Raw genomic sequence first — 22,606 nt, forward strand, 5'->3', positions numbered from 1 at the left:
CGCCGAGTGATAGGGCGGCTAGTGCTGCGAATGCTAGGGGCGAGGGATTGTTGCTGCGAGGTGGGGGCATGCGGATAGCGGGGAGAATAGGAAAGGGAGAAGGAGGTGTTGGACGGCTTCCAAGTCTCGCCCACGCGGCTGTCGATTGCTCGCCTTGGGTCGCGGACAGAGCGAGGAGCGAGGACTTTGCTTCGCTCTGCCTTTGTCTCTTCCGTCCGTCCAATCAAGGCATATACCCACCACGCGCCATGATCCGATCATCATCCTTTGGCACTCTGGGTCAGCCTCCAGCCAAGCAGCCATTCTCCTTCGGTGGTGGCGCCTCATCATCACAGCCGCAACAGCCTCAATCAGCTACGACGGGAGGCTTCTCCTTCGGAGGCGCCGCTGCTCAGCCTTCGACGAGCAACAACAACAACACGGCCGCCTCGTCGACGTCTCTGTTTGGAGCACCAAAGCCAGCGACGGCAGGCGGCTTCTCTTTCGGCGCCGGGGCGACCTCACAGCCTCAACAGCCGCAGCAGCCGCAGCAGCAAAGCAATCCTGCTCCATCACTAGGCGGCAGCCTCTTTGGCGGTGCAGCTTCCAACTCGGCCCAGCCTTCAACATCCCTCTTTGGCCAGCCTCAGCAGCAACAACAGCAGCAGCAGCAGCAGCAACCGAATCAATTTGTTTCAGGCGGTGGCGGCTTCAGCTCCTCTCTCTTCGGCCAATCACAATCGCAGCAGCCCAACAACCAGCTACAAGCCTCTCAGGCTTCCACATCCGCCTCCCCCTTCAGCCGTCACGCCTTCTACCAGAAAGAGCGCTTCAATGATCTCCCTGACGATGCTCGTAAGCTCGTCGAGGAGATGGACGCCTTGATCACCTCGCACGTCTCCATCCGTGACGAAGTCCACCCCAAACTCATCCCGGCCTCTTCTTCCTCCTCCTCTGCTACAACCGCCGAGCTCGCACCATTAGGGGCGCAAATCCACTCTCTCTACTCTCAGCTACACGACGCAACCGTGACCCTGAGCGCGCTGAGTGCTACAGTAGATTACCAACAAGCCAATGTGCGCAGCTTGGCCAATGGAGTCGAGACGGACAGGAGGGATCTGGCCCAACTGTGGGAGATTGGGGATGCGTACAGGCAGAATCAGATGGGTGGCACGATGCAAGCGCCGTCGCAGGGACAGGGGCAGCAGCAAGCCTTTGGACAAAGCCAAGGCTTTGGTCAGAGCCAACAAGGTCAGCAGTCGCAGCAGCCAAATCAGCAACAGCAGCCCCAACCCTCCCCCACCTCCTCCCGCCCGAACAATGCCCAAAAGCATCGCCAATTCCTCTCCTCCTACTTCACACGCTCCGCCTCCGACTTCCAGGCCCGTGTAGCGCAATATAGACGCTCTCTGGACGCTATCACGCAACACCTCTCTTCCCTCTCCTCGCGGGACAAGCACTCACCCAGAGCGATCAGTGACACCATCTACTTTCAGCATGAGACGTTCATGCAGTTCGCTGGACAGGTGGCTGCGTTGAACGGGGAGGTAGAGGGATTGAAGAGGGACTACCGCACTTGGTATGCGAAGGTCTTCAGGAGTGTGAGGGATCCATTCGAGGCCAAGGGGGAAGGAGATGGGCTGGACATGTAGGCAATGAAGAGTGTGCAGGGGGCGTCATAGGCGACAAGGAAGGCACGCAACCGAACGCCACGGCGAGCCGATGTACATGCAGCATGGAATGGCATCAAAAATGGACACATTAGTGTTGCAAATACAGATTGTAGAACGAGCGATACCGCCTCTGCGCCGTAACATCTCTTCTTCTCCCTCCTCCCCCTTCGTCCCTACCGACTCTCCTCTGCCCGTCACCCCGCTCAAAGCGTCGACCTACAAAGTGGGCAAGTCGCAGACCCACTCGTACTGACCCATCTGAACAGACACGCAGCATGGAAGCCGTGCTTACAAGTCTTGCAGTGCTTGTTCGGCAGGCTCCTCTTATCCTCTGGGCTAATGATCGAATAGCAAATCGCACATTCTGCCCCTTCGTACCCGGCAAATTTGGCTTCAGCGTTGCGCTTGAAGAGGAGCAGCGCGTCAACAACTAGGCCGCCACCTTCGGTGGAGACGAGACGTTGCACCGAGAGAAGCCAAGAGCGCCAAGTAGACTCGGCGACTCCTACTCTGCGGACGTCCTTGACTTCGATGGGATGCAGAGGGTACGAAGAGGGAAGACGGATGGCCATCTCCAATGGATGCTCGTCGATCGTGTACGTTGCAAGCACCTCACCTCCGCCCCCTGTGCCGCTCGACAGCACCTTGATGCTCATCGCGTCATCCTGCAAGAGCTGCTGCCTTGCCTCAGAGTCAGGGTCGCGCAGAGCGGAAAGCTCCCTGCCCGTGAGGAGCGGTGAGCAATGTCGCGTTGTGAAGGAGGCGACGCCTATCGAGAGCTGGCGGTCCTTGATTGAGGAGAACCATTCGCGCACCGAGGAGGCAAGATGGATGAGCGAGCGAAGATAGACGTGCGCTGCAAGGTGCCGTAGTGAGGTGACGTCCGAAGGGTCGATGGAGTCCAGGAAGAGCTCGTCGAGGGAGAAGCGCTCCGGGTCGTAAGCCACCACAGGCGCCGAAGCAGCTTGCGCCGAAGCAGATATAGCGGCCGTCATCGACTGGGTCCGCCCACTACGCTGCGGCTCCACAAGATCAAAGACGGTCGGCATCAGGCTGCTAGCCACAAGGGCTCCATCGCTCTGCAGCTGACTTGAGAAGACAGCTCGAAGGGCCGGTGTTGCCCCCTCGAAGTGTTCGAATATTGCAAGCCAGCAGAGCAGGTAGCTCAATGTTGCGCGGCAGAGGTCGGCGTCCTCTTGTAGGTCCTCGACGGTAGCGACCAGCGGGGAGCGCACCGCCTCTATGAGCTGGGGCAGGAGCTCGACGCGATGCTTTTGCACCGGTGTCGGCTTGGAGGTGGTCAATTGCTGTGCAGCATCCGCAACTGGAGTAGCTTCCTTCTCTCCATCTCCTTCGTTGGCACCCTCAGCACCGCCTCCCCCTTCGTTGCCCTTGTCCATCGCCGACTGGAAGATGAGTTCCTGCACATGAGCGCGAATTGAAGCCGACAGCATACGGTACGCTGTAGCCTGTACAGAGCGCATCGGGCTGCTCAGTAGCTTGCAGAGGGTAACGCGGTGCTCTGTACTCTGGCCGAAAGCCTTGCCGCTCTTGCCCTCGCTGTTACGGCGAACAACGGAGACGAGGAGGTCGGAGGTGAGCTCGAGAGGGAGAGATGTGCGCGCTGCTTGCTGCTGCCCTTTTGCAGAGGACATTGTGGCCAGCGAAGCGAAGAGCGGTTGCAAAAGTTCCACGATTGCCTCCTCATGGTCTTTGTGCACCTCCCGGAGCGTCGCATTCGTCCCCGCCAGCTCGCACAGCGTCTCAAGCAGCTGAAGTGTCGCATGCAACCCAGGCAGGGATGCCTCCTCCTTGAGTGAAGCCAGCTCTAGATTCTCCTCCAAGACATCATAAAAGAAGTCCAAATGCGTACCTGGCATCTCCTGCACAATAGGCGCTACATGCAGGAACAAGTCGACCACGAGCGTATTGACCTCATCGGGGAAATCCTCTTCGGAGGCCATCCAGCGCTGCAAGCCTTGGAGGAGGAAAAGAGCACGTTGCTGCGGTACCAGAGCCACATCCGACTCGACCGGCGGTGCTAGTGCAACGGCCAGACGCAGCAGCCGGACGCCTTCTGATGCTGCCTTGGTGGGTGGAGTGGCGGACAGGCGCGAGACGACGTCGTTCCTCATGCGGTCGTAGAAGGGCGTTTCGAGGACGAGGGGCTCGGTTGAAAGAATCACTGCCTCGCTCAGGAGGGGGGCTTTGCTCTCCACACTCATGCCCAGACGCAACCAAAGCGTGGCCTCCTGATCGCCGGCAGAGCTGAAGGAGAGGACGCCGGAGATGAGACGAGAGAAGATGCGGGGCAGGCGTGAGTCCGATGAGGGAATGAGGCATTGTTGCCAAAGCCGTGCCAGAGTGGCCAGCAGAGCATCTTGGCTGCTCACTGCGCCATCGAGACCTCGTTGAAGAGCCTCGGTGGCCGTCTTGTGCCATGACTCCGCGATTGACCCGCCCACTGATACGAGAATGCCGCTACTGACCTGTACGGCTCGCACGAGTATGCCCTGTAGCCTCGCCGGATCGACCGAGCCTTCGACCAGACCTCGAGAGGATCCGGCAGCACTCAGCTCGTCCTCACAGACTGTGGCCAGGAAGACAAGGTGCGGCAGAGCCCACGGATTGGCTTTGGCTGTTGCCCGACTCTCCTCCAGGGTGAGGAGCAAGGCATACGCGGATCGCACGCCGAGGCTCAGACCCTCAACGTCATGCTGAACAGATGTGGCTGCGGCGCTCTTGCCGGCCTTTGGCGTGACGAGGGGATCCAGGATAGCTAGCGCAGGTGACGAGGAGGTGGCTGCTAGACCCTCAAGGAGAACTTCGTCCATCTTCTGTCTTGATGGCAGTATCGACAACGCAGTGACGTCTTTGCTACTTGGTCCGGCGGTGGAGGAAGAGCCGAGAAAGCGCCTCGCGGCCTCAAGCACGACCACGACCTCGATCTGGGCATCGAGGACTGAATCGCGCAGCACCTCAAGCGCGGCATCCGTTGCCTTGGCGTCTGAGGAGACAGCATCCCACAGTGACGACAATGAGCCATGCGGTCCGCTCTGCCTGAGATACTTGAGCATGAAGGCTGCAGTAAGCAATGGCTCGAGCAGGTGAATATCGCGCACCTGATCGAGTCTCTGCTGCGGCGCCTTTTGTACCCAATGGTGCAAGATGCCAGCGATCTGGTCAAGTGAAGACTCTGCGCTGCCCCTCTGCTCCCTTGCTGCCCCGTGAATGTGCGAGATGAGGATGGCAAGAATCTGCTTGACCGTCTCCACATCCACGAGCGGGCCCGGCTGGTCCAGAATACGACTGAGGAAGGCCTCGCCCTCGGTCTTTGATCCTGACGCAAGCTCATTCGCCACGTCGAGCGCCACGTCATCCAGTTTGGTACCGGAAGGGGCATCCAGCTGCACGTCTGACGGCAGCCCATCTAGAAGGCATTGCAGGGTTGCTACCTTTGCCTTGGGGTCTGAGACAGAGGCGGCGCTCTCTACGAGAGTGACTACCGCCTTCTCTACGTCCGACGAAGGCGCCGCGCGAGCGTAAGCGGAGATGAACTTGCCGAGTGTCGAGGTGTTGATGGATTGCTGGGTGATGCTAGTCGGCAAGACGTCCTGCGCAACGCTGTGAGCCGCTGAGGACGGGCCAAGATCGGCAGGGAAGTGCGAGAGGAGGCTCGAAAGAAGGAGAAGGCGACTATCGAGCGACGTCGTTGTGGTGGACTGCGCAGCCTCGTCTGCGGCTTTTGTGACTCTGCTTTGGACTTGCTGAGCGAGGATAGAGGTCGAACCCTCTGACGGTGATGATGCCAGCTTCGACAGGATGCTGACTGCTCGTTCGATGTGAGCTGCCGAGCTTGCAATGCTGCCTTGTGCAATCTCGTCCAAGCGGCCGAAGATGGCATCGAGAAGCGGAGTGGCTGCATTCAGCTTGGCCAAGCTCGCGATGGTGCTCGCCAGCCTGTCATCGACGCCTTGGCGAAGGCTGTTCAAACGAGTTACGGCCGCAGGATTGGTGCGACGCGTCTCTATCGGTTCCCGCCCCTCAGTTGCATCAAGCACCTCCTCTCTCCACACTTTGCCCAAATGATCCCTCGCCAGCTGTGCCGCCTGCTCCGTGCTGTTCTTGCTCACCCTTCCCACAAGGTACGCCGCGCACTCAACATAGCTGTTGAAGAAGACATTGAGCGGCAGACGGTCGCCAGAATCGTAAAGACCGGACTCGTAGGAAGCCCAGAAGTTGTTGAGAAAATGATCCCATGGTGTGGCTTCGAGGGGAAAAAGGTCTGCGTGGATCGTGGTGAGGAAGATGAGGATCGTTGGAAGACCTTGCAGTGGCTGGCCTGCACAACCTGACTGAACCCATGCTGTAAAGCTGGCGAGCTTGGTGCTCAGTGTCGAGGTCGTCGATGCGACGATCTTGGGCTCCTTGACCCCTGCTTCTGCTTCCTCTTCGCTGTCCTCATCGTCCTCATCATCGTCATCGTCATCGTCGCCATCGCTATCTGCCTGCTCACCGGCCATCTTCCAGGCATCTGGATGCTTGCTCAACAGAGGTAGTAGGGCGTCCAACATCTGCCTCTGCGTCGATGTGTCCCTTTCTTCCCACGCCGCTGAGAGAGCGATTGGGGCTACGATGTCAAGCGTTTGGGTGAGCAAGCCATCATGCTTGGCCGTCAAGACCTCGATGAGCTCCCATGCTCTTGTTCTTGTGACAGGGTATCCGGCGCCAAGCCCTTCGTGCTGCGGCGAAGAGTGCAAAGCTCCCCACATCTCTTGTGAATGGAGCAAGTTGACGAGCTCCTCGCACGAATCTGAGACGCTCGCGTTGGACGAGAAGATCCAAGTCAGGGCCCCGAGAGCCCCTGCTGCTAGTCTAGCATCGATGCCTCGCGGATCTTCCTCGACATTGGTCTCGTCGCGATTCTTTGCGTCCCTGCCTCCATCGGCGCCATTGGCGAATGATTGTCCTCTCGTCAAGGCGGGGGCTGCAGAGCCACTCGCGAGAGCTGCTGATGAGCCTTGGCTGAGGAGGAGGGAGAGATAGTTGGCGAGTTGCGAGAGGTAGTCCGAGAGGGACAGCTTGTCCCCCTCACCTTCGGTGTCACTTCCCCAAGTGACTGACTTCTCCCAGCTCTCTCTCGCCGTAAGCGACGTAGCTCGATCGGTATCCCATGCCAGCGTCGCCCAGGGTCCTAAGATTGGTTCGATGTATTGATGTGACTGGGTGAGTTCTCCTCTTGTGCTCAATGACGGCGCAAGGAGGCGACTGTGTATCTGCGCAGTGAGCAAACGCAACCGTCTTGTGGGCGAGGCTGCCAATCGAGGGAAAAGGTGCGCCCAGCTAGGAAGCATCATGACGAGAGCGCTCTCTCTCTCCTCAGCGCTGAGCATTTTTGCTTCCTCGTCTTCACCGCCTTGCCCGTCCACCCAGGCCAGTAGCCCCTCGAGCGCCCTACTTCTCGTGACGACATCCTTCTTTGCAGCTTTCCTCAGCAAGACGACCAAGCCCGGCGGCAGTAATGACGCCAAGCCGAGCGTATCGAGCGGATCAGGCGGGGGCTGAGGTGGCTTAGGCGGCGGGATGAAGACCTTCTTCTTTGGCTCCTTCTTGGACTTCTTGTCCTTCTTCTGGCCACGCTGAGGGCCTTTTGGCGTACCGGGAGCTACGGCGTCCGGTCCATCGCCTGCCTTCTTGGCCTTCTTGGCCGCCTGCTTCTTGCGTGTGGCCGACGAGGCGGAAGATTTGCCGCTGCCCTTTTTGTTGGCGGGCATGGCGGGTGCTAAGAGAGAGACGAAGACTTAGTTGCGTGGTCTCGAGAAGAAATCAAAGGCAGGCGGCAAGCAAGACGTCGTGTGCCTCTCTCCATCGCCCGCGGAGTCGGACTCACTCGCTCGCCCCTCGTCTCGCCGCTCTGTCCGCCTTCTTCGTCAGCCCGCGTTTTCGACGTTTAGGTGGAGTGTCAAGGCTGCGACGTACCACATGGCACAGGGTCTTGTCCAACGTGAGATCACCATTGAAGCATTTCGACGTCGCTGCTACTGACAGAAATGCCAGGTGACGAGGGAACACGACACGACTACCACACCAACACGTCAGCGTCTTGGTCGAGTCGCGACGTCTCTTTGAGATCTCCGGTCGCGGTAGAGCGTGACATGGCCATCAGTGGCGTCACGCTAGGCGCCGAGCATCATCGATTACCACGCCCATCGAGGATTGCTACGCTTTGACTTCTGACTCCTGATAGCGTGAACACTTTCTCGGCGAGGTCACCGATCCCTCGCTGTTCTCCTACGTCATCCTCTTCAACCTCCATCTTCCGGACGGGACAGGAAGAATTAGCAGAGGAATAGGCGGGCCTGCCGTCTCGCAGCTCCGCCGTGCGCCCGCTGCTGGACCCTGACCCTGACTATCGACTCGAAGGACGATGAGGCGGTGCCCTGAATGACGCACGACACGCCCTCGCACAAGCCAAGCACTGCCGATTTGGGCGCTCGATTAAAGTGCCTCCCCATCAGCAGCAGGCGACCAGGGTCGTGCTCCTTCTGGGCGGCGACGCTTGTTTGGACGCCTGCTTCATTCAGAGGCAGAAAGAGATGTCGGCAAAGCAGCACTCGGAGCAGCGGCTGAGATCGTACGATGCGGTGCACGCCTTGATGTCCGGGGTGGCACGAGAGCAATCTGAGACGTTGAGCCGTTGACTCTGTTTTGGGCATCACGGGAGCCGTCGATGGGGATGGATCCGTCAACTTTTTTAGAGTGCAGCGCCGCTCAATGACAACATCGTTGCCGCTCGACCCCTAGACAAGCTCAGGCTTTTCTTGACGGGTCGGACGAGGGCCGACGAGGACGGCATACAAAAGGGTCGATGGTGGCCAACTCCGTCTTGACTCACTACAACAACATCATCGCTACATACCACTGCCCTCATCTAACAACATGGGAGGTGAGCACGCTCGGGCCTTGGCCACCGTACCGTCCACCATTCGGAGCACTGACAGAATTCCTTTCTTCCGTCCTCCGTGTCGGCAGCCGTCTACTCTTGCCTTACCTCGATCGTCCACGCCATCGGCGGACTCATCATGGGTCTGTTCCGTGCCATCGGTGCTGCCCTCGCCGCCGTCGTCCGTGCCGTGGAGAGTGAGTCTCGCGCCCTTGCTGCTCTGAGACCCTGCTTCGGCCATCATGCTGACCATCCACTTCCACTCTTCGCCAACAGCCGTCTTCTCGGCCATCATCGGCTGCATCACCTGCCAAGGCTGCGGAGGAGGACGCAGAAGGGGAGGGAGGACCAAGGTCTGATCAGCGCAAGAGAGGAAGGAGTAAGAAGGGACACTTGACGTTAGACCGACGGCTATATCAGCTAAAGTCTAGAGAGATACCCGATCAACAGTAGCAGTCCTCTCCTCAGGATCAGGCTGTGCATGTAGCATTCACGATACACGTTACGATACGACATGCGCGTAGTGCAATCAGACCAGAGTCGATTGATCAGCGAACCATCAGGACGAGTCTCAGTAGTCATTGCGTGGTGAGAGTGATGTGTGTTCCTCGAATTGCATCTCGAGGAGTCTGTGATACCAACGGAGAAGCAATGCCCGAGCGTGAGACTTTTGAGACGCGTCCGTCAACGCAATTCCATCAACCCATCGTCAGCACAACTGCCTTATCCCTTCCATCCATGTAGTCATCCACTCTATCCCATGGCGCCCGCCATCGCCGACAATTGCGCACCCTGCGCCGGGAACTTCTCAATGAAGTTGAGCTGCGCTCTTGATGCACTAGCGTACGAGAAGGCATTCAGGAGCTCTCCCTCCGTTCTGGCGATATTCGCCGAGCGCTCAAAGAAGTCGATTGCCTCCTGAAGCTTGCCCGACTGCAGGCTGAACTGCGCAAGCGTACCAACGGCAGCATCGCAGTCCTCGTCGATCTTGAGTGCCTCGCGGCAGAGCCTCTCGGCCGACGCAATGTCCTGCTTCCACTGGAAGAGGGCCAAAGCCTTGTTGATCATTGGCAGGACGTTTCGGCTGGAGTCCCTCTGGCTCTCAATCTCGATCGCTTTGTCGAACTTCTCCATCGCCTCCTCATGCTTCCCCTGGTCGAGGAGCAACTCGCCGTAGTAGTTGTACGCTTCTGAGCTACCCTCGAAGTTGCGCAAGATGCGACGGAAGGAAGCGAGAGAGCCTCCGACGTTCTCAAGCTTATATTGCGCGACTGCGTGCTGGACTTGGGAGAAGATGAAGGTGTCGTCAAGCTTGGTGGACTTTTCGTAGTCAGCCATTGCTTCTTTGAACTGGCCGAGGATGAAATAGACCTGACCGCGATGGTAGTAGATGTCCGGGTCGTCCGGGTTGGCCGCGATGGCCTTGTCAAAGTCGGAGAAGGCGGCCTCGTTCTCGCCGAGCTCCATATGTACGGAAGCCTTCTTGACCCAAGACTGGACGTGGCTGGGCTGCAGCTCCGTAGCCTGGTTGAGGTCCTCCAGAGCGCCAGGTGCGGTGCCAATCAGGAAGCGGAAGGTGCCGCGCATGTTATAGGCCAGCGCCTTGAGCTCGTCCGTGCTTGGCGACTGGTCGACAGCCTCGTTGAAGAGGCTGCAAGCGTGCGGATAGTTGCGCGCGTCCAGGGCTTGGAAGGCGAGGAGGAGCGTCTGGTCGCCCTGAGAGGGAGAGTCAGGCAGGGTGGGGTGCGGCTTCTTACGGAAGGCCTCGAGGTAGGCTGTGACGAAGGTGGGCGACGGCAGCTTGGGCTCACGAGTCTTGAGAAGCTCCTTCGCTTTGACGGTCGAGACCTTCTTGAGGACGCGCTCGACGCTCTCTGTGGCCGTCTGATCAGAAAAGTGGCCGAGGAGAGCAACGGCGGTGAAGTCGCACAGACTGCGAAAGAGGAGGTCTTTCTTCTCGTCAAGCTCAGCGCCGGGCTTTTCGCCGTCAGCGTCTGCGCCGAGGTGCTCTTGTGCCACTGCTCTCCTGTTGAGAGCTTTGATGTAAGCAGGGTCCATGGCGAGGGCTGAGTCGCAGTCCTTGATGACCTCGCGGTACTTGGACAGGTTCGAGTAGCAGGCAGCGCGGTTGGAGAAGAAGACTGCGAGAGGCTGCGCCGCGATAGCCTTTGTGTAGAGGTCGATTGCAGGCTCGAAGCGACGCTCTTGGTAAGCCTTGTTCCCCGCAGCCTTGAGCGCTTGAGCCAACGACTCTTTACGTTCTGATGGCAGCTTGGCGATCTCGTCCGCGGACAGCTTAAAGAGGGCCTCGTCGGATGCTTCCTCCAGCAGTGGTCCGTCAGGGCGTTTCAATGCATCGTCGCCGCTGCTACCACCACCACCGCCGGCTCCACCCTTCTTGCTCTTCTTCTTCTTCTTCGACTTTGATGATGCTGCAGCTGCGCCGGTCCCCTTTGAGCCCGACTCTGCTGCATCATCGCTGCCACCTGCCTTTCCCTTCTCAGCTGCATCTGCTCCATCGGGCGCTGACTTGCCCTTGGATGACTTCTTCGAGCTGCTACTGCTGCTACCGCTGAGCAGGTAGTAGGCTCCTCCTCCAGCGACGACGGCTGATCCGACACCGAGGGCGATGGCGAGGTTCCTGTTCTCGTCAATCCATCGCGAGAGGCGATTAGCCGTCGTGTGTGCCTGCGTAGAGGCAGCGTCGACGGCCTGTTGAGCGCTGTTGTTGGTCGTCGTGCTCGCCATCGAGGAAAGAGTGTTGAGAGGTGAGGTCGATGAGTTGACAAAAAGCAAGAGATCGTCGTCGACCTCTGGCTCGCACTTGCGCCTCTTTCCTTCCTCCACCACCCTGTGAGCCAGTCACTCACTCTGCCGCGCGGTTTTGGTCGAGGCCGACTGACTTCAACGACTCAGACTGATGATGGGCGGCGTCGCGTGGCAAACCATCTTGCTCAGGCTCGCTCAGTCCGCCCTCCGTCGTCCCCGCTCGCTCACCTCGCAGTCGAGGCGGCAATGAAGCGTCGTGTTTCTGGCCCGCCCTGAAACGCATCCTCATCATCTTTCCATCCGATCAAACCAACCACTCCTCCTTATCGCCACTGCCAGCAAGACACGCGCAATCATGTCTGACCACGAGGAGAACGCTCCCAAGCCCGAGCCTGAGCAGCTCAACATCAAGGTCAAGGACAGCGACGTGAGTGGGCGGGCGAGCGAGCGAGGGAGCGAGGGAGCGCGTATCGTGAGAGCGACGCATAAGCTGATGGCGACTGCCCTTCCTTCGCTCACCACGAATTAGGGAAATGAGGTCTTCTTCAAGGTCAAGTGAGTGCAGTGTGGCGCAAATGTTGCCTGATCGTTGCCGAGCAAGGCTGACCATTGTAAACCCTCGTTGCCTCCACCCCCACCTCAGGAAGCACACCAAGTGAGCTTCTTCTCGAGGCCAGCCGCACGCTCCATCGCAGCCAGTCTTGCTGACCACGCTCTCATCTTTGCCCCATTCCAGGCTCGCCAAGCTGCAGAAGGCCTACGCGGAGAGGATGGGCAAGCCCTTTACATCCATCCGCTTCGTGTTCGACGGTCAGCGCATCAACGACGAGGACACAGCTGACTCGATGGGCATGGAGGACGGCGACGAGATCGACGCTCTGCCCGAGCAATTGGTGATTAGCCTCGAAGATGATGCTTCCGTGCGTCGCTGTATCGCTGACACCACCTCGCCTCACTTCGCTCTTGCGTTCGCAGGGAGGCTGCAATTAGGCGCTGCACACCCTTTCCTTCTTGTCACCTTGTCGACGTGTGAATGGATGGACGGATCGCTCGCTGAATTGACCAGGACGGCAACATCGGCAACGACGTCCTCCTTGCTCGCTCGGCCCATATGACCCGCTACCATTCGATGTACACTCAACCTCCCTTCCATCCGTTCATCACCTTCACTCGCCACCTTGTTCCGCTGATGCGAATTTCAAGACGATGTTCCTGATTGCGAACGGGATGATGAGCTGTTGCGCTTGGGCGCGTCGGTCGCGTTGTGCCGACTTGCCTGCTAGGCAGATTGGGTCGGCCCTGTCTGGTTTGCTCTGACCTCCCATTGTCACCCTCCAATCCACCTTGCCTTCCAATCAGCTACATTTGCGCATTCACCCAACAGGCGCACATGTCATCATGGCTGTCGCGGGAATTGGTCACCTCGCGCTCTCCTTCGAGATGCGCCTCGACCGCCTCGTGATTGTCGTCATCGACATTGCACAACAGCTCAAGCCCATACTCACGCACACCGTCGTATTTGATCGCGACCTGCCCCAATATCAGTGAGGGCGAGTGCCGTGCACTACCATGAAAGTTGCTAATGCCTCCTCATCATGACCTTCACTTTCCGCCCCCTCATCGCCATTCTGCAGGACTCGCAACGGTATCTATACGCTTGGGCCCGCTCCTGGCCCAGCATGCGTCACCCCCGTCGAGCTCATCATTGCTGCGCTCGACACGGCGTTCGAGTGGCTGGCCCATGCTCAACTGCCATCCACGCCAAGCTCATACACCTATTCAGCTCTGCCCATCATCGCCCGCATCATGTCCATTTCCATCGCTTCTGAGGTGAGAATGCGCCAGCAGTGACGCTGCACTGCAGCAGTAGTCTTTGCTCAACTCTTACTCCACCGTCCCACAGTCCCTGGCTCCTGTTTTCCTATCAGAGATGGCCGGCCCACTCTTTACTGCCCTCTCACCCTCGCTCGAGCTACGCAGCCAACTCTGCTACCCGACCTGCTTCACGCTCCCGCTGAGCCCCGTCGAGCAAGATCATTCAGCTTCAAACGAATTGCACGACATCGAATGGGCCATATTTGAGCAGCTTCGCGACAAAAACCCCGACTGCAAGGACCCAGCCTACCGCCCGTCACGAGTCGAGGTCCGGAGAGTCGTCAATGAGAGGTTGGGAAGCCCTTTGAACGCCAATGGCTGGATGCCGCAGCTCCTCAAGATCAAGCGTGGACGTACTGTTGCTTCTGATGGACGAGGGATGGGCACGCTGCAAGATGTGTGGGAGAGGAGTGAGCGCGTCGTGACGCTGCCCGGCTTGCTCGCCAGCATCCTCGCTGCAACGGTCGTAGAGTGAGCCGCCGTTAACATTGCTCAACATTAGTATCTCGCTCACCTTTTGATGCACATTGCACAGCATGACACCAAGCGAAGCTTCGCTCACTGGCATGCTCCAAGCCGACGGCAGCTGGGACCACAACATCCTTGCTCTCGTCGATAATCTGAGCCATACCGGCGCGCCAAGTCAAACCTACGACCGACCCCTGAAGGACATGCTCGGCCCCATCAACGACCTCTCCCTGCAGGGCACCATCAGCGCCTACTTTGTCGAGCGCTTCGGCCTCAACACAGCTTGCATCATTACTGCCCCTATTCCGTCCGCTGTCGCTGCGTACCTCTCCTTCCTACCTGGCTACAATGACGTCGGCCTGCATCTCAGCCACAGCGATACGCTCATCGTACCCACCACCACGGCCGCCGTGATACAAGAGGGCGCTCTCGTACACAATCCGACGGCAGGTCTCACTGTCGATGTCGAAGAGAGATCGGGCACACCTTCTCAGCCCTATCTGCGAATTGCCACATTCCCATCGTCCAGCGAGGCTCGTTTGGCCATTCGCAATGCATATGGCAATGCGGATTGGAGCATCTTCGGCAAGGTCATTGGTTTCGTGCCCGTCGGCGGGAGCATTGGACTGGACAACAAGGTGGGCGGGATACGCTGCTTTCACACCAGCAACATTATCCTGACTTCCACTCTTCTGCTCCTAGTTTTTCTCCATCTGGCGTCACGACGGGCATGGCCCCTTGCTTACGCGCTATGAAGGTGGTATCCCTGTGCCGGAATTTTCAGACCTGCGAGCCAACCCACGCTGCCTCATCGAGGGGCAGGCACTGGCCTCACGCGCCGTCTACGCCCGAGTAGCCACAAACGACCGCTCCGCAGCGGCTGCAGCGGGCAAGAAGGTCCTCAAGAAGGCCACGCCGCTCTCAGCCGACTTTGCCTCAGGCTTTCTCGGCGCTGGCCAGGTGCTTGGCTTCGACCCGTACGACCTGACTGTGTCCCCCGAGCGTATACTCGCGTGGGGCAGAGCCGCACACAATGAAGCCATCGCCGACTGCTGGAGCAATGTCTTGGGTGGGCAGTGGGTCGTACCGTCTTGCGAGCGAGAGCCATGCGCTGCCGTGGGAGCGACCTTTCTCGGCCTGGCCAGCATTGAGGCTCACCATGCCCGGCAGCATGGAGGCAGCTTCCCCGGCTTCGCTCCCTATATAATTTCCCTTCTCGACGGCTCTACTGCCTTCTCGCCTACCACGCCCTCGAATGCACAACTTCCCTCAAGCCCACTCTCACCGCTCTCACCCAGTACGTCGTCGCCCCCACCGTTCTTTCAAGGCAGGCTGCGTTCATCCTCCTCCCCGCTCATTAGCAGCGACCTCGGTCGCTTCACGCCGTTCAGCCTCGTCATCCAGCAGGCGGACTTTGAGCACAGGTCACCGTCCATCACCAGTCCTACGACGGGCTTCTCAAGCGTGATCGGTGGAGAGCCACTCACCCCGCCTTCCTCGCCTCTCATGGCGCGTAGGATGCCAAAGAGAACGACTTCGAATATCTCTTCAACGACGCATGGAAGTAGCTCGTTGCATGTTCTGGAGGAAGGAGAGGAGGAGGGTACTGGTGCCTGTGCTGGGCCGGAAGCCGTGACTTCCAAGGTAGGCAGCGATGAGCCATCGATTGAGGATGCCACCACGCCCAAATCGTCCGTCTTCAAGATCAACACAGCCGTAGGCCGAGGCCAAGCGGAATCTACCACAGCTTCGACGATGATATCGCGCCGAAAGTCTTTCAATACTCTCGCCTGGGACATGACGAGCATGAGCCGCAGCATGAGCAGCAGCGGGATTCCAACGACGAGCAGCGCCGCACGAGGCATTTTTGAGCCTCCTTTACCTGTCATCGGCCGGCCGCGCGCTGATACGGACCTCGGCCTGCGAACACTTTCTACCATCTTGGACACCGTCCCGCAGGCCAAGTCAAGCGCCTACCAGCCACAGCAGTTAGAGCAGCCGATTCACCATGCGCAGCGTCAGAGACAGATCTCTTCCGGCGCCAAGAGTGACGGTGACGTCGGAGTAATTGGCAGCGCCCGCTCTGCCTCTAACTCTCCAATTCGACGCATCTCCTCCGCTTCCTTTGTCCAGGCGTCGTCCATGTCGCCTATCTCGCCGCCCTCTGAAACCTCGTCGACCGCAGACAGCGACGGGCATGAGAAGAGGATGCGTGCTTGGTTGATGGGACACATTGATGGTCCAATGCCGGTCGCAAGTGCCAAAGAGCCGGCTTCTGCGAATGCGTTGCCCGCTAATGCGACAGAGGCAAGCAAGTGCGTGCGATCCGATCACGCTGAAGAGGCGGCTATGCCCCCTCCCTCCAACAACGAGTCGTCAACCAGCTCCGTCCAGCTCATCAACAATCGTCATCATCTCATTCACCCTCATTACTGCCAGCTTGACTCTCTGCGTCACTCACACGCGCGTCATGAAAAGCTCCTCGGCTTGAAGAGACTGGCAGAAGCAGACGAAGACTTGTGGATCGTGTACGGTGCGCTGGCCGAGGAGTATGTCAGACTGAGGTGTGGAGGGAGGGAAGTAGGGAGTGCTGTTGCCGAATCGCGCGAGTAGTAGATCATGGCGAGCTGGTCCTCGTCTCTGATGTTGCATTCTCTTCACCCTTCATCTACTCACAGTCAATGAGAAGTCACTGTCCATCCAGCCGGCTGTGATTTGCACGACTCCACCCCCCAACTTGACAGCCAACCGAGGCGCGCGCCCAGAGTTGCACGAAAAGAATTCGGATGGCTCGAGCGTCCCCACATTGGGCGTGACCCAGCCCTCCAGCCCTCAAACCCAAAAGCAAGGCATGGCTTGGCCCCTCAAGGGTGGCGGCCCGCTTGCCCACTGACATCCACCCCAGCTCCGCCTTGCACGCAACCTAGTGCTCTATCTAATCACTACCACCATCATCATCATAGTCTGAACCCTCAAGCGATAGGAGCGACTATTCAGCTCAACATGGAGCACCAGACCACCCACACCACCAGCGAGCCCAGGCTCGACGACCTTTTCGACTCGGTCAGTCGACTGGCCTCTGGCAACCACACTCCACATCAAGCTCAAGGCGCAGGACACTTCACGCCTGGGGGGCGATGGGTCAGCAATACCAGCTTGCCTGCTGAGGAGTGAGTTTGGTAGAGATATGGAGTGAGGATGGCGCTGATGTTCCATCTTGTCGATCGATAACAGGCTGGTCGCTCGACTCACTGGCCAGCCTACGAGGAGGAGCGCTTCAGCTGTGAGCAGACTACCAAACCTTTCGACTTGCAGATGTGATCGCCCCATCTGACGACCTCTAGCACGCTGCCCATCAACAGTCATCCTACCCTAGGAGCACCTCATCCTCCCTCGCCGTCGCCATCCCCGCTGGGCCTAAGAGCAAAGTTGTGAGCATCCAAGGACATGTACAAAGCCGGACCACAAGGGAGCACACTGACATCTCGCGTCTTCGCATCGCGCAGCTCATTGCCTTCTCTCGACCCCCCTCTCCTCCCGAGCCAATCAACCTCGAGCTGTGAGTCCTGTCGCTGCCCTTCGCCTGACAGATCACCAGCTCGCACAGCACTGAATGCTTCCACTGCCCTTGCGTCTCTCTCGCGCATGCTCAGCTACAACATCGAAGGCTTTCCCCTCCCCCTCACAACAGGCTCAGCCTGTGGATGGCTGATCCGCTTCTCGCTCCTCGAGTGGGATGAGGACCGGCTGGATCGCCTGCTGCTCAGCTTGAGGCGTAGCATGCCTGAAGGGGCCGAAGGTGAGTCGACGCCTTACCTGCCATCGGCGAAGTTGATTTGACTCTCAAACGTCCCCTTTGCGAACACGTAGCCCGCACCTCTCGCATGCTCCTCCACGACGGAGACTGGGTTTGGCGTCTGCAAATCACCTTGTACCTGGGGCCATTCTTGGGCTGGCAGGAGAGGACCTTCGCCGCTGCTGCTATGAGCGGGCGTCATCAGAGGGCCAGGCTGAGGCCGGCGGGGCTGATTGCCGCGATTTGAGCGTTGAGGAGGGGAGGACAAGAAGGGAGGAGGGCCAGAAGCATTCAGAGAGGACGAAATGGCCCTGCATCATCGCTGAAGAACGAAAGAACGTCGTCCAAACCATGTCGAAGATAGCTTGCAATGAAGTCGTCAATCATTCTCTGAAGGATAAGTGGGAAAGAAGAGAAGAATTGACGGTGCTCTGCCTTGCCTTCTCCGCCTCTTTCAGTCCACCACCTAGGGCAATCAGACCAACAGCCCCGCTTTCCGCTCTCTCCGCACCTTTCTTCCTTTCCTTCCCACTCGATACCCACCCTTAACGGCTGGCGTAATGCCAACCTCACAACAGCAGTTCCAATCGGTGCCGCTCACCTCTCCGGACCTCACACCCCTCTCTTCACTACCAGAGAAGACCGATCTCGCACGATGGCGTCTCACCACTCCTGGCCTGGGAACGCCAGACGTGGGAAGGCATTTGTGGAGCTACTTGAGCGACGATGAGGTGGGCACTGCGGGGGAGCAGACGATGGAGGATAGATTTCACCTGGGACTACTGCCGACTTCGTCGTCTGGATCGAAAGGCGAGCGCCGCAGCGCAGCGAAAGCAGCAGAGGATGCGTTCCTTTATTACCAAAAGGTTCAATCCCCTGATGGCCACTTCGCTGGCGAGTATGGAGGGTGAGTATCGCGCGCAGCGAGACTATATGTTATCAGACGCAGACCAATTAAGCTCACTGTCCTTCACATTGCCGTGCTCAGCCCTCTCTTCCTCCTTCCCGGTCTCGTAATCGCCTCGTACGTGACCGAAACCCCTTTCCCAACCGAATGGCGCATCGAAATCACCCGCTACCTTCGTAACGAGCAACACTCAGACGGCGGGTGGGGCCTTCACATCGCCGGTCCCTCAACAGTGTTTGGCACGGCAGCAAACTACGTCGTGCTTCGTTTGCTAGGGAACGGGCCCGATCTGCCCTTCATGGCGAAAGCGAGGGCTAAGCTCCACGAGCTGGGCGGGGCAACGGGGATCCCGAGCTGGGGGAAGCTGTGGCTGGCTGTTCTGGGCGTCTATGACTGGGAAGGCATGAACCCAATTCCGCCTGAGCTGTGGTGCTTGCCCGATGGGGTGCCGATTCATCCCTGGAGATGGTGGATCCATACGCGCATGGTCTACATCCCTATGGGGTGGTTGTGGGGGTGCAAGTGTGAGTTCGGTGCGACGGGCGATGGCTACGACGGCAGCTGAAGAGATTGACATGTTCCCGTCCCTGTTTCCGTAGACACATACCATGACGCCGAGACAGATTCGCTCATTTCAGCGCTACGCACAGAACTCTACGCCAAGCCATACAGCTCCATCAACTGGCCCTCACAGCGCAACAACATCGCCTCAATCGACATTTTTGCACCGCACACTAAGGTGCTCAACGGGCTCATGTCCCTTCTCGGCATCTACGCCAAATTTACCCCGGGCGTTGTTCGCTCCGCTGGCCTGAAGCAAGCCTACAATCTGCTCTGCCGGGAAGACGAGAACACCGGCTACCAATGCCTCGGCCCTGTCAACAAGATGCTGAATCAAGTAGTCCGCTACGCAGTCGATGGGCCCAACTCCCCCGCAATGGCCAAGCATCGCGAGAAGATGCGCGACTTCCTCTGGATGTCCCCTTCCGGCCTCATGATGTGCGGGACAAATGGCTCCCAACTGTGGGACACGAGCTTCATAGCTCAGGCCGTCTCCTCTACCTCGACACTTGTCCGCAACCCCAACATCAAGCCCAGCATCCAAGCCATTCTTGCTTGGCTGGACGACACGCAGATTCGCGAGAATCCGCAGCATTATCGCTCTTGCTACCGCTTCTCTACGAAGGGGGCTTGGCCGTTCAGTACGAAGCAACAAGGATATACTGTGTCTGACTGTACGGCGGAAGGATTGAAGGCAGTTTTGGACCTGCAGCAGGAGAGTATGGGATTGGAACAGCTGGTTGATGAGGGGAGGCTCAGAGACGCAGTCGACCTGTTGTTGACCATGCAAAATTCTTCTGGCGGATTTGCTAGCTACGAGACGATCAATGGACCGGCGGTGCTGGAGTGGATCAACCCGGCGGAGGTGTTCGGAGACATCATGATTGTGGGTGATGGCGAAGCCGCAGACCGCCAGGTACTTGAGCTGACGATCGATCCCCCTCACTTGGCCGTCATCAGGAGTACTGCTACCCCGAATGCACCACCTCCGTCGTAGGCGCCCTTTGCAAGTTCCGCGCCCATTCCCCCAAGTATCGCCGTGCCGACATCGACAAGTGCGTCTCTCGTGCCGTGGCCTATATCCTCTCCGCCCAGCGCAAGGACGGATCTTGGTTTGGCTCATGGGCTGTATGCTTCACCTACGCGACTATGTTCGCCCTCGAATGCCTGCACCTCGCCGGCTACCACTACGAGAACTCAGAGCCGGTCAGGCGGGCGTGCGCATTCCTTGTCAGCAAGCAGAATGCAGAAGATGGAGGATGGGGCGAAGGATTCGAGAGCTGCGTACGTGGGGAGTGGACGCCGACAGAAAGCGGGAGGAGCGAGGTTGTGCAGACTAGCTGGGCACTGTTGGGGCTCCTGCATGCACAGTACCCTGATGAGGATGGAAGCTTGAGGAGGGGCGCTGAGTTTGTGCTTCGGGGCCAGGAGGAGGATGGGAGCTGGAAAGAGACGCCAGAAGGTAGATGTGTGGGCGTCTTCAACCGTAACTGCGGCATCGTGTATCCGAACTATCGGTGAGTAGCGCGAGGGAGAGGAGGAGACGTTCGCACACGAGAGCAGCTTTGACTGACTTCCGCCTCGCCCTTTCACTTCGCCGCAGCTTCTCCTTCACCATCTGGGCGCTGGGTAAGGCAACGCAGCGATTCGGAGAGTCATGGCCGCCGGCATCGACGTCTTAGATAAGGCAAGTACGCGACTGTATCTAGCATTAAAGCCAGTCATCACTGGCCGAAAGCTTGGCAATGTCAGACAACAGCATCTCCGTGACATTGGTCCACGCATTCGAGAGATGCTATGCTGCGCCTGACGTCCTCAATTTGCCTTCTTGGCGCGGTCAACAGCGCCCGCATGTTTTTCAAGCGCTGCCAATCTTTCGGGCAAGGTCGGGTGAGAGTGGTGATACGCCGAGTAGAGCCAGTCGTAGTGCATCGACGAGAGACTGTTGCAGGAGGAAAGTTGAAGCTGTCAATGTTCGGCTACGAAGAGCGGACTTCGAGACTCGCACTTACTTCTGCTTGTGTAGCTTGATCAGCGCTACCTGCAACAGCTCTGCGTAAGACGTTTGCGTGCTCTGCGCCAGCTCGGCTTCACGCAACTCTTTCCTTGTTGCTTGGTCCTCGTCTTTCTTCTCTGGCCCCTTCTCCTGGCTCTGGCTCTCCTCCTTCTCGGCTACCGGCTCCGGCTCCTTGTGCATCTCTTTCACCTGCTCGTCCGTAAACGCTGGCCTATCCAGCCCGGCGGCAAATGAGTCCGCAGCATACTCCATGGAGCGCACGGCGCTATTCATCAAGAACTTGAGTACCGCATCCAGCGGCGCCAATACCAGCTGGAAAAGCTCTAGCCCAATGATGACAGGCAGCACCGGGCTCGCCAGCCCCGCCTTCTCGGCGAGCGTACTCGCCTGCCCAAATCCGAAGGCCTCAAAGAGTGACCTGTTGTCGATGAAGCCAGCAAAGACCGCAAAGGTGAAGCCAATCTGCGCCTGTGCGAGTACCAGCAGCTTCGTAGGGTCGCTATGCGCCCAGTGGCCCAACTCGTGCGCCAAGACGGCCTCAATCTCACTGCAAGTCGACTTGGCGATGAGCGAGTCGTAGACGACGATGTGCTTGTTACCCCAGGGCAGGACACCAAAGAAGTACGCGTTTGAATGGGCAGAGCGCCTTGAGCCGTCGATCTGATGCAACTTGGCCAGAGGAAAGCGCAGAGAAGCGGCCAATATTTCGACTCGTGCTTTTAGCAGTCCGGGGGGCAGAGGCGTCAAGGTGTTGAATAGCGGCTGGATCACCAATGGATAGAGTACCTGCAAGACCACCTGGAAGGCGAGCATGAATACCAGCACCCAAAGGACGAAGCCATCCGTCCCCGCCCAGCGGATGATACTGATCAAGGCGGCGATGACTGGGCTCAGAACTATCCCGCCCAGAGCGGTGGATTTGAGGAAGTCGGTGAAGAAGGTGGTGCGCGTCATCTTGTTGAAGCCATGTGCCTCTTCGAGGTAGAAGTGAGAGTAGTAAGAGAGAGGTAGGTCGAGGATAGTGCGAGAGAGAGAGGACAGGAGGGTAAAGATGATCGATTGTGTGATCTGCATATGGAAGGGGCAATCAGCATGTTGGACACTGCGTGTGCGGGGAATGTATGCTATTCGCGAGCTCACCTCCGTCGTACGCCAGTCGAGCTTCTGCAGCACGTCAGCCGATAGCTGCCAAAAGAATGGCATGAGGTCGAAGTAGACTATGGCGAGAGAATTGAGGAGCCCCCACGCTGCTACCACGAAGCCGAAGCGCGCCTTGTCCCTGCCGTATCGCTGCGATTTCTTATAGGTCTCGAGATCGACATGCTGCAGAAGAGAAGCGGGAGGTGATGGGAAGGAGTAGACCTGCGAAGAGAGCATACTCAAGCATCAGCTGAACGTTCGTCGATAGTCGGTTTTCCTCGCGATGCACTGACCTTGTATTGACGCAGAGAGAGGTACGTCTCAAAGGCCCAGACGCCCACAATGAGGTAGAGGACGAGCGTCTTCCATGGGACAGCAGGGTCGTCCAGCGCAGCAAAGGCGCTATGCAGCTGATGCTTGGCAGCTTGCACGATATGGCCGGACATGAACGTTGAATGTGATGGTGAAGAGATAGACA

At 58.5% G+C, this 22,606-nt stretch overlaps 10 protein-coding genes across 10 annotated transcripts; 6 read left to right on the plus strand and 4 right to left on the minus strand.

Annotated features, from left to right (window-relative positions):
• Positions 1–198: 198 nt before the first annotated feature.
• On the plus strand, positions 199–1,743 carry BDZ90DRAFT_31058 (hypothetical protein). Its single transcript, XM_025509482.1, has one exon. It carries the CDS (start codon positions 249–251, stop codon positions 1,629–1,631), a length of 1,383 nt encoding a protein of 460 aa, XP_025365619.1. The 5' UTR covers positions 199–248; the 3' UTR covers positions 1,632–1,743.
• BDZ90DRAFT_31188 (hypothetical protein) lies at positions 1,729–7,564 on the minus strand. Its single transcript, XM_025509483.1, has 2 exons — positions 1,834–7,564; positions 1,729–1,804 (listed from the first exon to the last, which is right to left on the minus strand). The coding sequence occupies exon 1, from the start codon at positions 7,424–7,426 to the stop codon at positions 1,856–1,858; it is 5,571 nt and encodes a 1,856-aa protein (XP_025365620.1). The 5' UTR covers positions 7,427–7,564; the 3' UTR covers positions 1,729–1,804; positions 1,834–1,855.
• Positions 7,565–8,577: 1,013 nt separating this feature from the next.
• BDZ90DRAFT_230006 (hypothetical protein) lies at positions 8,578–9,000 on the plus strand. The gene is made up of 2 exons (XM_025505307.1): positions 8,578–8,598; positions 8,685–9,000. The coding sequence occupies exons 1-2, from the start codon at positions 8,592–8,594 to the stop codon at positions 8,990–8,992; spliced, it is 315 nt and encodes a 104-aa protein (XP_025365621.1). The 5' UTR covers positions 8,578–8,591; the 3' UTR covers positions 8,993–9,000.
• On the minus strand, positions 8,904–11,363 carry BDZ90DRAFT_230007 (putative mitochondrial precursor protein import receptor tom70). Its single transcript, XM_025505308.1, has one exon. The coding sequence runs from the start codon at positions 11,341–11,343 to the stop codon at positions 9,349–9,351; it is 1,995 nt and encodes a 664-aa protein (XP_025365622.1). The 5' UTR covers positions 11,344–11,363; the 3' UTR covers positions 8,904–9,348.
• Positions 11,364–11,667: 304 nt separating this feature from the next.
• Positions 11,668–12,718, plus strand: BDZ90DRAFT_230008 (ubiquitin-like protein). Its single transcript, XM_025505309.1, has 5 exons — positions 11,668–11,791; positions 11,894–11,919; positions 12,008–12,019; positions 12,101–12,257; positions 12,340–12,718. Exons 1-5 carry the CDS (start codon positions 11,720–11,722, stop codon positions 12,352–12,354), a joined length of 282 nt encoding a protein of 93 aa, XP_025365623.1. The 5' UTR covers positions 11,668–11,719; the 3' UTR covers positions 12,355–12,718.
• Positions 12,719–13,521: 803 nt separating this feature from the next.
• BDZ90DRAFT_31442 (hypothetical protein) lies at positions 13,522–16,479 on the plus strand. The gene is made up of 2 exons (XM_025509485.1): positions 13,522–14,345; positions 14,410–16,479. Exons 1-2 carry the CDS (start codon positions 13,776–13,778, stop codon positions 16,318–16,320), a joined length of 2,481 nt encoding a protein of 826 aa, XP_025365624.1. The 5' UTR covers positions 13,522–13,775; the 3' UTR covers positions 16,321–16,479.
• BDZ90DRAFT_230011 (hypothetical protein) lies at positions 16,468–17,500 on the minus strand (the record flags this gene model as incomplete). The annotated part of the gene is made up of 1 exon (XM_025505310.1): positions 16,468–17,500. A coding segment is annotated over exon 1 (431 nt), but the record flags the coding sequence as incomplete, so codon positions are not given.
• BDZ90DRAFT_31346 (hypothetical protein) lies at positions 17,013–17,918 on the plus strand. Its single transcript, XM_025509484.1, has 2 exons — positions 17,013–17,506; positions 17,578–17,918. Exons 1-2 carry the CDS (start codon positions 17,155–17,157, stop codon positions 17,748–17,750), a joined length of 525 nt encoding a protein of 174 aa, XP_025365626.1. The 5' UTR covers positions 17,013–17,154; the 3' UTR covers positions 17,751–17,918.
• Positions 17,919–18,024: 106 nt separating this feature from the next.
• BDZ90DRAFT_248671 (putative lanosterol synthase) lies at positions 18,025–21,110 on the plus strand. The gene is made up of 5 exons (XM_025507631.1): positions 18,025–18,410; positions 18,492–18,934; positions 19,010–19,857; positions 19,932–20,488; positions 20,575–21,110. The coding sequence occupies exons 1-5, from the start codon at positions 18,064–18,066 to the stop codon at positions 20,651–20,653; spliced, it is 2,274 nt and encodes a 757-aa protein (XP_025365627.1). The 5' UTR covers positions 18,025–18,063; the 3' UTR covers positions 20,654–21,110.
• BDZ90DRAFT_230014 (putative zinc metallo-protease) lies at positions 20,651–22,590 on the minus strand. Its single transcript, XM_025505311.1, has 4 exons — positions 22,422–22,590; positions 22,129–22,350; positions 20,984–22,056; positions 20,651–20,913 (listed from the first exon to the last, which is right to left on the minus strand). Exons 1-4 carry the CDS (start codon positions 22,572–22,574, stop codon positions 20,787–20,789), a joined length of 1,575 nt encoding a protein of 524 aa, XP_025365628.1. The 5' UTR covers positions 22,575–22,590; the 3' UTR covers positions 20,651–20,786.
• Between the last annotated feature and the right edge of the window lie 16 nt (positions 22,591–22,606).

This window comes from Jaminaea rosea, assembly GCF_003144245.1.
Source record: "Jaminaea rosea strain MCA 5214 unplaced genomic scaffold BDZ90scaffold_1, whole genome shotgun sequence".
Taxonomy (NCBI): Eukaryota; Fungi; Basidiomycota; class Exobasidiomycetes; order Microstromatales; genus Jaminaea; species Jaminaea rosea.

Bases quoted from the DNA above. Each gene is read 5' to 3' on its own strand.
- BDZ90DRAFT_230008 (XM_025505309.1), top strand. From the start codon at position 11,720: ATGTCTGACCACGAGGAGAACGCTCCCAAGCCCGAGCCTGAGCAGCTC. The intron at 11,792-11,893 runs GTGAGTGGGCGG...ACCACGAATTAG, and splicing joins TCAAGGTCAAGGACAGCGAC to GGAAATGAGGTCTTCTTCAA.
- BDZ90DRAFT_31188 (XM_025509483.1), bottom strand. From the start codon at position 7,426: ATGCCCGCCAACAAAAAGGGCAGCGGCAAATCTTCCGCCTCGTCGGCC.
- BDZ90DRAFT_230007 (XM_025505308.1), bottom strand. From the start codon at position 11,343: ATGGCGAGCACGACGACCAACAACAGCGCTCAACAGGCCGTCGACGCT.
- BDZ90DRAFT_230014 (XM_025505311.1), bottom strand. From the start codon at position 22,574: ATGTCCGGCCATATCGTGCAAGCTGCCAAGCATCAGCTGCATAGCGCC. The intron at 22,351-22,421 runs GTCAGTGCATCG...CTCTCTTCGCAG, and splicing joins TCTCTCTGCGTCAATACAAG to GTCTACTCCTTCCCATCACC. The intron at 20,914-20,983 runs GTAAGTGCGAGT...CTCCTGCAACAG, and splicing joins ATCAAGCTACACAAGCAGAA to TCTCTCGTCGATGCACTACG.
- BDZ90DRAFT_31442 (XM_025509485.1), top strand. From the start codon at position 13,776: ATGACACCAAGCGAAGCTTCGCTCACTGGCATGCTCCAAGCCGACGGC. The intron at 14,346-14,409 runs GTGGGCGGGATA...TTCTGCTCCTAG, and splicing joins GCATTGGACTGGACAACAAG to TTTTTCTCCATCTGGCGTCA.
- BDZ90DRAFT_31058 (XM_025509482.1), top strand. From the start codon at position 249: ATGATCCGATCATCATCCTTTGGCACTCTGGGTCAGCCTCCAGCCAAG.
- BDZ90DRAFT_248671 (XM_025507631.1), top strand. From the start codon at position 18,064: ATGCCAACCTCACAACAGCAGTTCCAATCGGTGCCGCTCACCTCTCCG. The intron at 18,411-18,491 runs GTGAGTATCGCG...TGCCGTGCTCAG, and splicing joins TTCGCTGGCGAGTATGGAGG to CCCTCTCTTCCTCCTTCCCG. The intron at 19,858-19,931 runs GTGGGTGATGGC...GGCCGTCATCAG, and splicing joins TGTTCGGAGACATCATGATT to GAGTACTGCTACCCCGAATG.
- BDZ90DRAFT_31346 (XM_025509484.1), top strand. From the start codon at position 17,155: ATGTACAAAGCCGGACCACAAGGGAGCACACTGACATCTCGCGTCTTC. The intron at 17,507-17,577 runs GTGAGTCGACGC...GCGAACACGTAG, and splicing joins CATGCCTGAAGGGGCCGAAG to CCCGCACCTCTCGCATGCTC.